Genomic DNA, 15380 nt, shown 5'->3' with positions numbered 1-15380 from the left:
TCGGACGTAAAAATTGGGTCGTTACACTTTTCTATGATAAACCAATGTTTTTTGTAGTACCCAATTTCTTTGTCCGGCCTAGGAAGGCTTAAAAAGCTGTCGCAGATGGAATACAAGCTCGATTTGGGAACATTGATAGGGATCACCTTACACTTTTGAATGCTAATAATGCATACAAGCAAAATAGTGAGTATTGTATTGCCTATCACATTACTAGCAAGGTTAGGACTTAAGAGTAAATATTGAAAATTATCAATGCGAAAAACTATGGTGGATGTGGTGCAGTCACGTCAGACCCTTCCCTTCCGTACTGGAAGTATCTGAAACCATACACGTAAAACTGTAAGCACAAAGCTTAGTTAGTTCCCCAAAATACCACATACCACACATATGTGTCAGATCAAAGTTGTATCGGGTCTATTTCAACTTATATTTCAGCTCAAGGTTGTACAGGGTTTATTGTACCCCGAGTATATTTCAACTCAATCGGTAATTTTCAACTGTATGGGTCTATATCACCCTCGAGTCTATTTCAACCCACATACATGTAGACAATAGGCATGCATGCATACAACAAGAGTCACAAAAGACAACAAGCACATATCATATCCTAATGGGCCGACATTGGTGCCTTCGATCCACTAATACAATGAGGAGACTCACCTCTTAATCTGAAAGATCATTGAACATGAAACTTCTTTGAATATCAGCTCTACCAGTCACCCATTCATTTGATCATGACCAAACTTAAAATGCCTCTACGTCAACTTGGTTAAAATAGGTCAATGTCAAAAAGTCGAAAAGTCAACCGAGTCAACTTAGCTGAGTACGCCTAACGTACTCAAGCCCTGGAGAATATTTAGGTTGACGACAACCTGAATTACATTGAGCGACCTGTGACGATCCTTGACCGGAAGTTGAAGGATCTGAGGAACAAGAGGGTCGAGTCAGTGGCAAGACTCAACGAGTAGACTCCGACTGGGTAAAACCCTAATTTGAGGGTTTGCACCCTATTTAAACAACCTTATACAACCTCCATCGCCCCTTTATGCTCCTAGAACACTCCATACAGAACCCTAATCGTGTTGTGAAGATCTAAAGGCCTTTTTGGTGATTCTTGGTGGTTTGTGGTGGCAAGAAGGAAGGAGAAGCTTGAGGAACCAAAAGGTTGGCCAGAGGAGTCAAAATTGGGCATCATCTATAGTTCTTGGAAGGTATAAAGTCGACACCTTGCTCCTTCTTGTATTAGATCCCTTTTTGGGGAGATTTAGGGCTTTTATAAGCCATTCTTGGTGACCAACCATGATTGCAAGCATGGTTGGGGGTTGAGACTTTAGATCCAAGCTCCTTAAGGAGTTAGAAGGTAGAAAGAGACTGCCTTTGCACCCATGGAAATCCCCATGCAACTCAAGAGCTTCTTTTAGGGTCTTTTTAGCTCATAGTCCCATGCATGCACGTAAAGTTTGTAACTTTACGTGCTAAATCGATCTTAGGAGCCTAGATCTATCATTTGGGCAAGTGTTGCACATCAGAAATCGAGAAATGAGACTTGAACAACCTCGACTTGACGAGTTGTTCTTGGGAATCAACGAGTCCAAGGCTTGAATCCCCTTTTATGTTAGGGTTCAAAGGAACCCAGTTGAGTGTTAGAAGGGTTTTAGAGGGTCCAAGGAAGTGACCCAACGTATTAGACTTAGCCATAGACCTGGAGTTCATAGGACTCGACAAGTGCATGAGCAGACTAGGCGAGTCCAAGGCAATCTCCCAACTTTTGAAGATGAACTCGACGAGTTTTTCATACAACTCGGCGAGTCAATGACATAACTTTTTTGTAGGACAAGGATGAACTCGACGAGTTGTTCATACAACTTGGCGAGTCAGATGAAGGTTCATTCGAGGTTGTTTTATAAGGAGAACTCGTCGAGTCATTGCTAAACTCGACGAGTAGAAGCGTGAAGAAGGGCAAATGAAGGGTAGGGACTCGACGAGTTGAAGGCCCAACTCGGCGAATCAGGTCAACTGGAAGTTGACTTTGACTTTGAATTTGACTTGGTCAAGGGTAAAATAGTTATTTTACCCTATGAACAGTTATTAGTGTCTGACTAAGTGTTTTATGGGAATTATAGTCGTAGGATCACCGGAGCAGCAGTTGGACATCTGTCGATTAGCTTTTAAGCAGTCAGCCTTATGAGGTGAGTTACCTTCCAGTAGCGGTAGGTCTACGACCACAATGTCGGCCCACCAGTAGGGGTTGTATGTTAAATGATTGTCTTTGTGATATTCATCTAGGTTTGCTACTACCTGTATGTTACATGTTGGCATGATATGTTATAAGTGATAGTAGTAGGGTTCGGTTGTTAGTGTCCCGCAGATTCGGGCTAGTCAATTTAGAGACAATAAGCATCAAAAATGATTTTTTTATGGAAGATTATTTAGAATGATTAATCTTTTCCAAGTGTCATTATATATGATACAAAGGTTCCGTACATATAAAGAACGTCAAAATCCGAGTTATAACGAAGAAGTTATGACCCGTCGAAGTTTTTAAGTAAAACTGGCACGACAACGGGAGACGTAAATAGTGAATTTACGATGGAGAAATTTTTAGCCTTATAAATCTAAACAAAAGTATAGTATATGTTAACCAGAGAACATACAAAAAAAGAACGCCAAAATCTGACTTCGTATGAGGAAGTTATGAATTTTCTAAGATTTTGCATAGCAATGCACTACCCGAAACTTGAATTTTAGGTCGAGCGGTTTTTGGCCTACTCGACCTAAATGAGAGTTTAATATCTTATTAATAGGAATTCAACGGTAACAATACAAACGAAAACGGAGTCCGTATGTAGAAGTTATGAATTTTACGCGAACATTTAACAATATAATCTCTTCGTATTGTTAACTTTAAGATCGGTCGAGAATTAGCCGATGGAGTCAAAATAAAAGTTGTAGATACTTATAATAAATACTTAGGCTATTATTATGTGTTATATAAGTGTTGTTTAACGCTTATATAATAGTAATAATAGCTAGGCTATTAATTAGTCTCGGTGAATAGTAAACTAAACTCTAGTGGTAATAATACTGTGTTTTGTTAAAGGAAAATTGTGTTAAGAGTAACGAAGTGCTGTCCGAGTTCCGAGTGACCACCTTTTCAAGTGAGTGCATGGTCCCTTTCATCTTACACATAGATATGAAGTATTTTATATAAACTACGTGCTATGTGTGCATATTATCTATGTACTTGCTATCTATGTTGGATGAACGATTTTATACATGTTTTATATGATTTAAACTTTATATGTATTCATATCTACATAATATGCTGGGTAAAACATGGGTAGATGAAATATGAGTTAGATGATGAGTTTAGAGGTGATATATACCATGAGGTAAGGGTGAGAGGTGGATAATGTGAGAAGCCTTATCCCAAATGTTGGCCCCGTCATCTAGCAGAGTATGGATGACAACCACGAACTATTCTAGACAGTCTAGTGGAACACTAGCAGACTCGCAACCTATAGGTGTTGTGAACGATGTGTTCACCGGTGTACTCTAAAAACCCATTGACATGTATTGCGATTGGAATCTCGAAAACGATACTTTCAATAAACGAGATAAACCCGGGAAACTATTGTAGCACCTGGTTCCTGGTACGTAAAATTTATCTAAGTATTTGTTATTTTAGCCTTGGAATCGGCGAGTTGTAGGTCCGACTCGCCGAGTAGGGACGCAGTTCGGGGGTGCGTTTAAGTTGGCGACTCGGCGAGTCCATATTTTGGACTCGGCGAGTCACCGCTGTTTGATGAAACCCTAAATTTCAAGGGTTTGCACCCTATTTAAACCCTCATTTCCGCCCCAAGCTCGCCCCCATTCATCCTCAGAGCTCCCAACATCGTTTTTGCCCTTTTCCTTGTGAGATTGAAGTGTTTTGGGTGTGTTCTTGAAGTTTTTGAGGAGAAAGAAGAGTAGATCAAGAAGAGGAGAAGGAGGCCAAGCATTTTTGTGACATCTCAATGTTTTCCTTGAGGTATAGCTTGTTTCTCCTCTGTTTTCAAGCTTGTAGTCCCTAATAGCTTCATAAAAGTCCTTCTTGAGCCATTCTCCAAGCTTGTTTATGCTTTGTGGGTTGTAATAAGTTGTTAGCCTTTAGATCTAGGCATGATTTAGTCCCTAGAGCTTGGATCTACTGCCTTTATGGAGTCATATTGCATGAAAGTCCTAGATCTACCCCTTTTGGTGCACTTTGAGTCCTAAAACCTTCATTGGTGATTATCTACACGTAAAGTTGGAAACTTTACGTGTAAACCAGGCCTTAGGAACCCAGATCTATGAATGACATGGACTGGATTCAAGCAAAATCGCGTGTATAATTTTTGCATGAGGAAGACTCGGCGAGTTGTTCATCTGACTCGGCGAGTCGGGTCGCGAGTCCCCGGATGGTTCCCCTTTTCGTGTTCGCGAGATGGAGTAGTGAGTCATAGGGTATGACTCAGTGGGTTGGAATCCAGAATCACTCATGAAGTAACTCGGCGAGTCAATGCCATGACTCGGCGAGTTCATGGCAATCTTCTTGTCTCAAGAACAACTCGGCGAGTTGTTCATACAACTCGGCGAGTCACAACTTAGAGTGTTCTTCGGATGAAGGCGAACTCGGCGAGTTGTTCATACAACTTGGCAAGTAGGATGAAGGACTATTGGACTTGGGTATAGAGAAAGGGACTCGGCGAGTTGGCAAGCCAACTCGACGAGTCTGGTCAACTGGTAGTTGACTGTGACTTAACTCATGACTTGTTAAGGGTAAATGGACAATTTACCCTGAAGGCGGTTAGCAGTATTTGACTGAGTATTGTGGGAATTACTATCGGAGGATTTCCGGAGCAGCAGCAGCAGGCAATCAATTTCCACACAGATCAACAATTACTTTGAGGTGAGTTTCCTTCCAGTAGTAACGGGTCTAAGGCACTAAGGTTGGCCCGTATAGATGAGACGTTAGCATTAGAGTGTGGGTCGAGCCTGTATCTCTTAGTTGAGTCGATTATGATATATGCCAGTATGGTAGAGTTGTCTATACTTGTTGTATGTGTGATACTTGTATGATATGGGTTAGCGGCTGAGTGTGGGCTAGGCCCGCATCTCTCTGAGAGTGTGGTGTGGGCGAGGCCCGTATCTCCCAGATAGTGGAGTGTGGGCGAGGCCCGTATCTTCCGGCTAGCGGAGTGTGGGCAAGGCCCGTATCTCCATGAGTGTGGACAATGCCCGTATCTCCTAGCTGCATGTTGTATGCTTGCATGGTATGAGGTATTATGGGGAGCTCACTAAGCTTCGTGATTACAGTTTTCAGTTTTGGTTTCAGGTACCTCTTCTTCGAAGGGGAAAGAGCTGGCGCGGTAGTGGTACATCACACACACACACCTGCTCGTATTCCACATTACGATATCTTCTTGGGAAAATTGTACTCTGACATTTTTTATGATTCTGACAATGTTTCCTGACCTGTAACATCTTTTGGTGAAATGAAATGTTTGTTGAAATTTTTAATTCGAATGTTTTGCTAAATATATGTTTTTAAAAATGAAATTCTTGGCTCGTATTTTTAGGATGTTACAAGTATGCAGACTTAGTGCCCAAATCCTGACAACTATGTAGACTTAGTGCCTAAACCCTGGTGACTACGCAGACTTAGTACCTAAACCCTAGCGACTATGCGGACTTAGTGCCTGTTGTATGAACCCTGGCGTCTATGCAGACTTAATGCCTAAACCCCGTGACGATGGACTTCGTGCCAATTCCTTAAGATGATGCTTAGGAATAAATGAACGACGAATAGCTGATTCTTAGGGTAGATCCTTAAGAGTAAAGAAGATAATGGGGATGGGTAATTTGGATGATTAATTGTTTGAAGATTAAACATAATATTTATATTATTGTGAGTTGAAAACCCTATGTACTCACCAGGTTTCCCAACCTGACCCACTCAGTTTATTTATATCACAGGTGTTGATATGAAATCACATTACACTGAGAGATTAAAGAGATATAAATCACTAGTGATAATGAATGTAAGTTCTATTTATGCTTATGTTTCTGTATTAACGATGACATCCCAAATGTTTTAAAACGAATAAAAATACTTTTATTTAGAAATGCATTGATAACGTATTTATCATGTTTTACTGTGAACAAATTCTGCAATATTTTTATTAAAATAGGTACTATGATTTTTATAAAGCATAAACAAAATCGGTCTTTTATGGTCATGAAAATGAGAATGTCACATCAATTCAGCGAGGAAATGGTTTGATGATATGAGATTGCCTTTGGGTAGTCTTCCTACTAGATGGAACCGATTTTTCCTAATTAAAATAAATATTTTTCTGTGGCTGGTTATTTTGGATCGTATATCGGTTAGAGTTAAACTGGTGGAAGGGGGAGGGGGGTGGAGATAGATTCCTTGTTGTGCTGGTGTGTCATAATTCGCAAGAAAGTGTGAATCATTTGTTCTTACTTTATTTGGTTCAAGTGCATGTTTGGAGATGGGTAGGACATTGGCCAGATTTGGATATTTCGACTTTTTCTTCTATTCGATATGTTGGAGTGGATGGATGCCAGACCTAATGCTCGTATGGAGCGGATGATTGTTGAGTCGGTGTTTATGGTTGTTATATGGGTGTTTTGGACGTTTTGTAATGCTTTATTTTTTAGTAGTTCTAAGCCTAAAAAATATAATTTTTTTTACTCTATTGTGGAATTTTTTTCGTTGGTTTTCTTTTCAAAATTCCAAGACTAGGATAGTTGGATGATGTGGATGCAAAATCCAATCCAACTTTAATTTGTATCTTCCTCTAGCTCCTTGCTAGAGGTTTCAGTTTTTGTTTTTATAAAGTGTGTTGTTCTACAAAAAATATTTAAGTATTGAAAGTGATCTTTCACAAAATATTGATTATTGTAAAATAAAAGATGTTATTGCTTCAAAATAAATGAAGGTTTTTTTGCCAATGGTAATATATATATATATATATATATATATATATATATATATATATATATATATATATATATACTCCTTAATAAATGAAGGTTTTTTTATCACATGTCAATCTCTCATGAATTTTGACACTTGTTATTTTGTAGTATTTTTGAAATAAATATTATCCACTTGTCAATTTTGGTTTGTTTTACTTTTTAAAATTAAAGTCATATACTTATATATGTAAAATATTATATATGTAAAGTATTAAATATCATATATATGATATGATATTAAATCCTCCTTAATAATTGAAGATTTTTTTTTACCATATGTCAATCTCTCATGAGTTTTGATAGGTGTTATTTTGTGATATTTTTTAAAAATAAATATTATCCACTTGTCAACTTTTTGGTTTGTTTTATTTTTTAAAATTAAAGTCATATATTTATATATGTAAAATATTGACAAAATTGCAAAAATGGTCCTTGTGGTTGGCAAAATTCTGTAGTTTTGGTCCAAAACGAAATGTTGGTGTACCACTGGTCCAATTTTAGATACCTTGTATGGTTTTGGTCCATATGGTTATATTTTCTTGTGTTTTTGGTCCACATCCCACCTAAAATGACTAATATGCCCCTTAAATAATTATATTTTAATTTCTTTTATTTATTTTCTTATTCTTAAAATAAAATGAAAAACAAAAACAAAATACACCCACCCCCTATATCTCTCTCTCTCACACTCTCTCCCCAACTCTTAAAATACCAACCCATCATCTCTTCCAATGTAGTGCCGGAAAAAGAGTAGGAAGAAGCTACACCACTCTACTACCCACCTCAATGATCCTTCTGGCCACCTTGCTCCACCAGTAACGACCAACACCTCCCACCGGCTGCTACTTCCCCTTTACCGTCGTGAATCGCTAGAACAAGCAAGAAAACCAAAAGTCGACTGCCACCCATCGCGGATGCAAACCACCACCATCGACCATAGCTGGTGTCGTCGAAATCCCTTCCCCGATCTCCCTTTCATCTTATACTTGTCTCTCTCCATCGTTTCTCATTTCTTCGGCGAAGAGAGCCACCACAATCGACTGTGGTAGCTCCTCCGCCCCCCTTGTCATGACCCACCACCATCAAACACCCCAATGCCGCTACTGCCTTTTATATGTTCCTCGCAAAGCTACCTAACAGAAGAGAGAGGAAGCGGCGGAGCAACCCACTGCTATCATAACTCCGCCATCACCACCCAATGCCACTACCCCATTGTTGTCGTCGTTATCTCCGACAATCACCACCCGATGCCACCCACTCGATTCACTTCCCTTCGAAACCCTAAGCCACACCTAGCCCCTTTCCTTCATATCCTTCTCCCGAGACAGAAGACACAAGAGCTGGACCACTGGACCATTCATCGACCTTAGGGCTGTTCCTGTTCGTATTTCTTTTTCTCCATCGGACAAGGATCTTCATTATTTTGTATGTGTGTTTGTTTAAGAAGATGAAGTTAAAGAACCCAGATGAAGATTGAGAGAGAGGGACAGAAGGGGAGATATATATATATATATATATATATATATATATATATATATATATATATAGAGAGAGAGAGAGAGAGAGAGAGAGAGAGAGAGAGGATGATGATGAATTTTTTTAGAGAGAGAAAGAGAGGATGACGGTGAGTTTTTTTTTTTGAATAAAAATAGATAATAAAAAAATGGAAAAGCAAATTATAAGGGTATAATGGTCTTTTTAAGCAAATATGGACTAAAAACAATAGAAATATCCAATTTTGGACCAGTGGTGCACAAACATTTCGTTTTGAACAAAAACACATAAAATTGACAACCACAAGGATTATGTTTGCAATTTTTGTCTAAAATATTATATTTCACATATATGATATGATATTAAATTGCAATAAATTGTTTTTTTCTTTTTTATTTTAAAATTATATATTAAAAAATATTTTCTGTTTACATGTTTTTTTTTTAAAATCAATCTATATAATTTATGAGTTTCCTACGTAGTAATAGAATAAATTTCTTAAATAATTGATAGAATAAATTTCTTATTTCGATATAGATATTAGTAGATAGTAAAAAACAACGACCGGCTCCATAATTCCACATATACACAACTACACAAGTATCCCTCCCCTTCCATAGAGAGGGTTAAACATGACAAATTACAAAGCTTAAGGGGTAGTTATGGATTTTCTTGGTAAAGTCTGTGCCCTAGGTTATGGTGGCAGACGATTAAAACCCCGTAGTCTTCCCCACTTCAAAAAATAAAAACATAAAATAATCCAACACAATCTCTCACTCACACCGCTCTCAACTCTGAACACACACATACTCTCTCTCTCTCTCTCTCTCTCTCTCTCTCTCTGTTCTTCTGTTTTTGGCAAAAAGATACCAAAAGGTACGCCTATTTTCATTCCGAATCAGAACCCATAAGCAGTTTTTTAATCAATCGCCATCATTCTCTCACACCCACTGCGGAAACGCTAGCACAAACAGCGGTTTGATTTGATGATGAAAATCTAAAGGAAATCGAAGAACAAGAAGCAAGGATTTTACATAAACCCAAACAAAATCGCTTCAGCTGTTTTTGAAATTTGAAAACAAAGAATTCGAATATTCTGTTTCAATTTCCCCTTGGATCTGCCCATCCGTTTTTCTTGATTTTGTTCAACTAAATTTGCTTGGATCAAACTTTTTATCCGGGGGTATGTCCTTGCATGCAGTATCACTGATGTATACTACTTTGAAATGGTTTTAGGGTTTAGGAGCAAAGACATTATTTAGTCATCAAAATTTCTTCTTAATTTTATTTTAATCGGATAAGCAGTTTTATCGTCGTCTTTAAGATGGAGGGTCTGAGATTGGGTTAAGGTGTTATTGGGGTTTTCTCTATCGGTTTTGGGGAATGGGAAGCTCTTGTGAAGCAAACGGCAAAAATATTGACCCAACCGTGGGTGGGTTGGTTTGGGTCCGGCGTAGAAACGGATCGTGGTGGCCGGGTCGCATATTGGGGCCTGATGAGTTACCGGAAAGTTGTCTGGTTTCCCCGAGATTGGGTACTCCGGTGAAGCTACTAGGAAGAGATGATGCAAGTGTGTAAGTGACAGTTCCATTATATCACTTATTTCTTTTCTGCATGAAGCTCAACGAATTTATGCCCTGTTTGTGCTGTTACCCTAATTTTTTCTTTAGTTTTTAACACTTCTTATTGTGCTTTTTGAGTGTCTTTGTTACCCTAATTAAAGCTTGTTTAACTTAAGGATGTAGTAGCTATTAGTTTCCTGAGTTGTTTGAAAGCTTTCCCAACCTATTATTCCACCCAAATCGACCCTTTTTCAACAAATTCATAAGAAGCTTATATTTTTTAACCACAATTTGCTGCAAATCAAAGATATTACCTGATCAAACCAAGCAATCCTCTTAGGTCCTGGTGGCTCCATGATATATGCCACATCAACATGGCATATACAATTGGTGATCAAATAGCATGTTAAATCATCAGAACAGACCAAAATAACAAGCTTGCAATTATGGTTTGAAATGATGTTTAGGAGTGGGAGAAATGAGGTAGGGGCATTAGTGAGCCCAAATTTCATAACTAAGTTGATAATAGCTATAATGGTACTATTGTAGTAAAAGTAGTCTTGAATATATCAGCCTTAGTTAGGTCCTTGTTATGTAGAGCCACTGCTACTGTCAAAACGACCCTTCACTACTCTTTTGCAGTGTTCAGTTTGATGGAATCAGGAAAGGGAATGGTCCATTCCAGTGTAGTGGAAAAAAGCTGTTTGTTTTATCTAATACAATGAAAGGGACCATTCCTATAGGAATGTGATTCCATCCTCTTCATTATTTTTCATTCCTTAGTCATAGGGTGTTTCCCCCTTTCCATCATGGAATGGAATTGTAACTTCCAGTGTAACCAATTCCTATTTATGTAGTTTTAAGTGACACAAATTTTTACACTTATATTATTTAATATAATCTTATATGAGATTTTAGCGACCCATTTTTTTAATTTGCTTGTCAATTCCATTCCATTCATAGTATCATTTCATTCTTTTCATGATTCCATTAATTCTGATTGTAAGCATGCTTGACTATATGGATAAAATGGACTCCTAAATTTTCTGAAATTTTTTTGACTTGTGAAAGAAGGAACAGTGGATTCCGTTTGTTTCAGAAATCCCTAAATCAGAACCACACTATTTATGATGCAGAGACTGGTATAATCTTGAAAAATCAAAACGTGTAAAATCATTCCGATGTGGCGAATACGATGAATGCATCGAAAAAGCAAAAGCATCAGCCGTCGTTCCTTCCAAAAAAGCAGTGAAATACGCACGTAGAGAAGACGCAATTCTTCACGCCCTTGAGATCGAAAGTTCCCGATTACCCAAAAAATCACCCCAACAATCCGACACTAAACACTTACAACCCGATCAAGATCAAGATGAAGAAGAAGAAGAAACCACCGAAGCCATGTCAGACAAATTAAGCGGCTTAGAATACATCTCAAATTCCCCACCGGAATTGGAATTGGAAATGACCCCGAATGATTCCGAAGACGATGGGAATGAAGGAAGTAAGAAACGAATGAGAGGACTTGAGGACATCGGAATCAGTGGGGCGTTTAAGCGGCGGCGTTCCCAGGTGGCACATGTTCATGAGTTTTTAAAAAAGAAAAACCGTCGCCGCCAGTTGACTAAGGTTTTGGAGACTACCGCCATGGTGACCGTGCCTGTTATGTGTGAACAGCTGACCGGATCCGGATCCTTCCTGCCCGAGAACAAAGTTTCCGGAAGTTTGTCGGTGGTAATTAATAATAATAATAATTCTGATAGCTCCAATAATGATGTCTCGCACTCGCCTACAGATTCTAAACAGAAAGAGAAAGAGAATGGAAGTTCCAGTATTTCGGGGTTACTTGACAATGATTCTTCTGCAAGGCTTTTTGATGTTCCTTTTATCGGAGAAGAAAAGGAGACTAAAGGTATTTTTCATCATTGCATCCAACTTTTATTGCACTTTTTCTTATTCTTATTACGGCATTCTACTTAGAAAAATTCTACTCGGTTACAGTGTTGTACCTTTTTTTTTTTTTTTCTTATTAAGACATAGCACTTTGACAATTCTACCCGATTTTAGATGACACTGCTATAATTGTGTAGATATTTTAAAGTATGATGATGTAGTAGGAAGAAATGAAAGTAGGATGCTATAATAAATAAATAAATGAAAGTATGTTGCTATTTCTTACATTTAGCCCTTGTGCTCATTATAACATCCTACTTCTGTTTCTTTATGTTACAGCATCAAAAATCTACCTGGTTATAAAACTTACAATTTTTTATTCTTATCGAGACATTGTACTTTATATATATATATATATATATATATATATATATATATTCTATCACTATAGGCTATAGCACTGAAAAGAAAATTGATTTGTAATTTGACAGCAGTTGCTACAGTTAGGTAGATTTTTCAAAGCACAACGCGTTGATAGGAATAAATGAAAGTATGATGCTATAAATAAATGAAAGTAGCCTTTAAAGCAACTTTAAACTTGCATTACATTGATATAATGCTGTAATAGGAAAGAAATGAAAGTAGGATGCGATAAGAAAGAAATACACGATCAACTGTAAACTTGTGCTAATTGATTCAAAATGTTTGAATGGACAGCAATGGTATCCGAAAAGCTTCAATCTGGTCAAAGTAGTCTCGTTGATACGGCTCCGGTGGGACCCAACGAAATACAAGAATCCGGTTCCATCAATTCCGGTGGCACTTCAAAATGGCAGCATAAAGGGAAACGGAATTCAAGAAATAAAAGTAAAACCATTCATAAGTTTTTAGATCCCAACGAAGCCAATGCGTATGTCTGTAAAGTGAAGTCGGAACAAATTACCGAATCGCCCCCGGTTGAGGAAGCAACGGCAACGGTAACGGTAACGGCCCCACATCGGTCACTTCCTTATCGGCAGTCCCGGTTTACAGTCAACCCGAAATACGAGTCGTCGTCAGATGTTGGTTTCCGAAAACAGGATAGCGGGTCTTTGTACGATGTTAATATCGAGGTTAATTCCGGACATCATCCTCAACATGTCCCATATATATCTCTAATGAGCAAGTTGACCGGTCAACCGATAACGGGGCACCCGCTTCTTGTAGAGGTTTTGAATGGGAGTGAAAGCGTATCGGATCTCGAATTGAACAGTTCGGAATGTCATAGTAGCAGCTGTGAGTTGGGTGGAGTCAATGGGGTGGTCAACAACGGGGATGTCCGGATGGTTCTAGAAGCACGTGTGAGTGTGAGCGGGAAGTCTCCGGGAAAAGCGAAAAGAAACGGGAACGGGATCTTATCGAACAAAAAGATCCGAAGGTTGTCGTCTTTAACGGGGTCTAAAAGACCGGCGAATGAAATGGGAAAGTTTAAGAAGCCTGGAGAAGCTTGTGTCCCGTTGAAGGTGGTTTTTGGTAGAATAAATACAGCACTTGGTAGGTGAAATTTTTATATACTGAAGAGGTGCGGTGGTGGTGTCTGTCTGTAACTTTGGATAAAATACAGGGATGATGAATGTAATTTATTAGTCTTAGCCCTTAAAAAGTAAAAAAACTATTTAGGGTTTTTGATCTGGTTAGAAAGTTCAAGTTTGGAACTTTGTTGGTTTGTTTGCTTGTTTTTAGTTTTTAAATACACTCTCAACGCCCCGTTGTACAATAATGGAGTTGTGGGTGGATGATGGCGTGCGTGGAGCAGGGTTTGTTTTAATGGGTCACGTTTTGTATAGAAATGCCAATGGTGCGTGTAACTTTAGTCTTTAGGTGTAAAGACTCGGGTCTAGTCATGATTTCGGACATCTTGGTTCAAGTTTCGTTAATTATTCTCGGCTTATGTGGGCGTGTAGCGTTAATTATCAATTATCAAGTTGATGGAATGTAATATGACAAAATATTTAAAGGTACTACGGATATATCAATATCTCATCTTGCTCTGTTGTCTTGTTTGTTTTTTAGGTTTGTCGTTGGTGTACGAGAAAGTTTAATAAAAAATTTGGTAAAGGGTTTTAGTTCCAATAGAAGCATATACATAAGAGGAATGATCTGGTCAAATTTTAGTAGGAAATGGACATCCCAAATCAAAGGCTTATTTATTTATTTATTAATTAATACATAAAAGGATAAACTTGTCAAATTTTGCAAAAATAATAGGTGTTACAACTTACAATGAGTTTTTTACAAACAAAAGATAAGGTGACGATATAACACTTTCACCAGTCACCATAACATGCATACTACGCCTCTATGTGTGACCACATCCAACCACACGACTTCTCTTTCTACTATTTTTTCCTTACTCTTCTGTCTTTTTCTGTGATGATCAAACGCTCTATAATGTGAAGGTGAAGTGAGGATGGTGTTGTACTGGCGGATGGTGACTTTATTGTAATACCATTGCAATTATATTATAATTTAATTATATTATTATTGTAATGTTATTGTATTCTTTTTATATGATTCAGATAATTCGGATCATAAAAATATTATTTTTGCTATAATATTATTAAATTCTCAATATCTGAGCAAAATAATGTTATTATATTCTATCTACCCACTGTATAATTTTGATAAGATAAAGAGTATTATCTTATTGTATTTTCTATTTTTTCTAAGAAAAAGTTGCATTTTCACAAAAGCCATTAAAAACTTATTTTATTTTCGAAAAACCTCTGAAAAGTTTGTTTATTTAAAAAAAATCCATGCAGCCAATAAAAGTTTTTTATCACCTAAAATCTCAAATGTGTAAAGATTTCTTGATTTTTTTTTTGTCCTTTTACGTTAAAAAAAAGAAAGTCATCATTTTTTTCATAAAAAAACCAAAGTTTCGAGACTTTTCTATGAATACTGTGTAAAATATATATTAGGTGGTGTTTAGTGTGAATTTTGAGATTGATAATGTGATCAGTTAACTGTTGAGGATTAGGTGATGGGACATGGTATGTAACGTTCCAAAATTTCTAGGTAAAAATTTTATTTTTAATTCAACCATAAAACTCCATTTAGTGATAACAATCATTCAAAAGTATTTAAATGTAAAAACAGTTACTAGGGTACAATCCCAAAGACCGATAAATTGCGAAAAACATGGTTGGATGTGTTGCGATCACGTCGGACCGTCCCTTTTGAACCAGAAGTACCTGAAACCATAAACACAACGTTTAGTGAGTTCCCCAAAATACCACATACCATACATACAATAGAAAATGCTATGTGCGAACTATAGTCTTGCCATTATGTCACGATCCATATCATGGTCTTTCCTTGCCAGGATGGGGGCCAAAACCCTAGGTCTTACATACAAGTGTCAAT

The 15380-nt window shown here is 37.6% G+C and overlaps 1 protein-coding gene across 1 annotated transcript; it reads left to right on the top strand.

The window, feature by feature from the left end:
* Positions 1-9270: 9270 nt before the first annotated feature.
* Positions 9271-13881, top strand: LOC145030486 (Tudor/PWWP/MBT superfamily protein). Its single transcript, XM_078978849.1, has 3 exons — positions 9271-10097; positions 11222-11994; positions 12693-13881. The coding sequence occupies exons 1-3, from the start codon at positions 9907-9909 to the stop codon at positions 13514-13516; spliced, it is 1788 nt and encodes a 595-aa protein (XP_078834975.1). The 5' UTR covers positions 9271-9906; the 3' UTR covers positions 13517-13881.
* The last annotated feature ends 1499 nt before the right edge of the window (positions 13882-15380 follow it).

This window comes from Lactuca saligna, chromosome 1 (assembly GCF_052625555.1).
Source record: "Lactuca saligna cultivar CGN05327 chromosome 1, ASM5262555v1, whole genome shotgun sequence".
Taxonomy (NCBI): domain Eukaryota; kingdom Viridiplantae; phylum Streptophyta; class Magnoliopsida; order Asterales; family Asteraceae; genus Lactuca; species Lactuca saligna.
The sequence above is the reverse complement of the archived record's forward strand: the minus strand, read 5'-3'. Positions and strand labels throughout refer to the sequence as shown.

Coding starts and splice junctions, on each gene's coding strand:
- LOC145030486 (XM_078978849.1), top strand. CDS start 9,907: ATGGGAAGCTCTTGTGAAGCAAACGGCAAAAATATTGACCCAACCGTG. Junction 10,098..11,221: donor GGAAGAGATGATGCAAGTGT/GTAAGTGACAGT, acceptor TTTATGATGCAG/AGACTGGTATAATCTTGAAA. Junction 11,995..12,692: donor AGAAGAAAAGGAGACTAAAG/GTATTTTTCATC, acceptor TTGAATGGACAG/CAATGGTATCCGAAAAGCTT.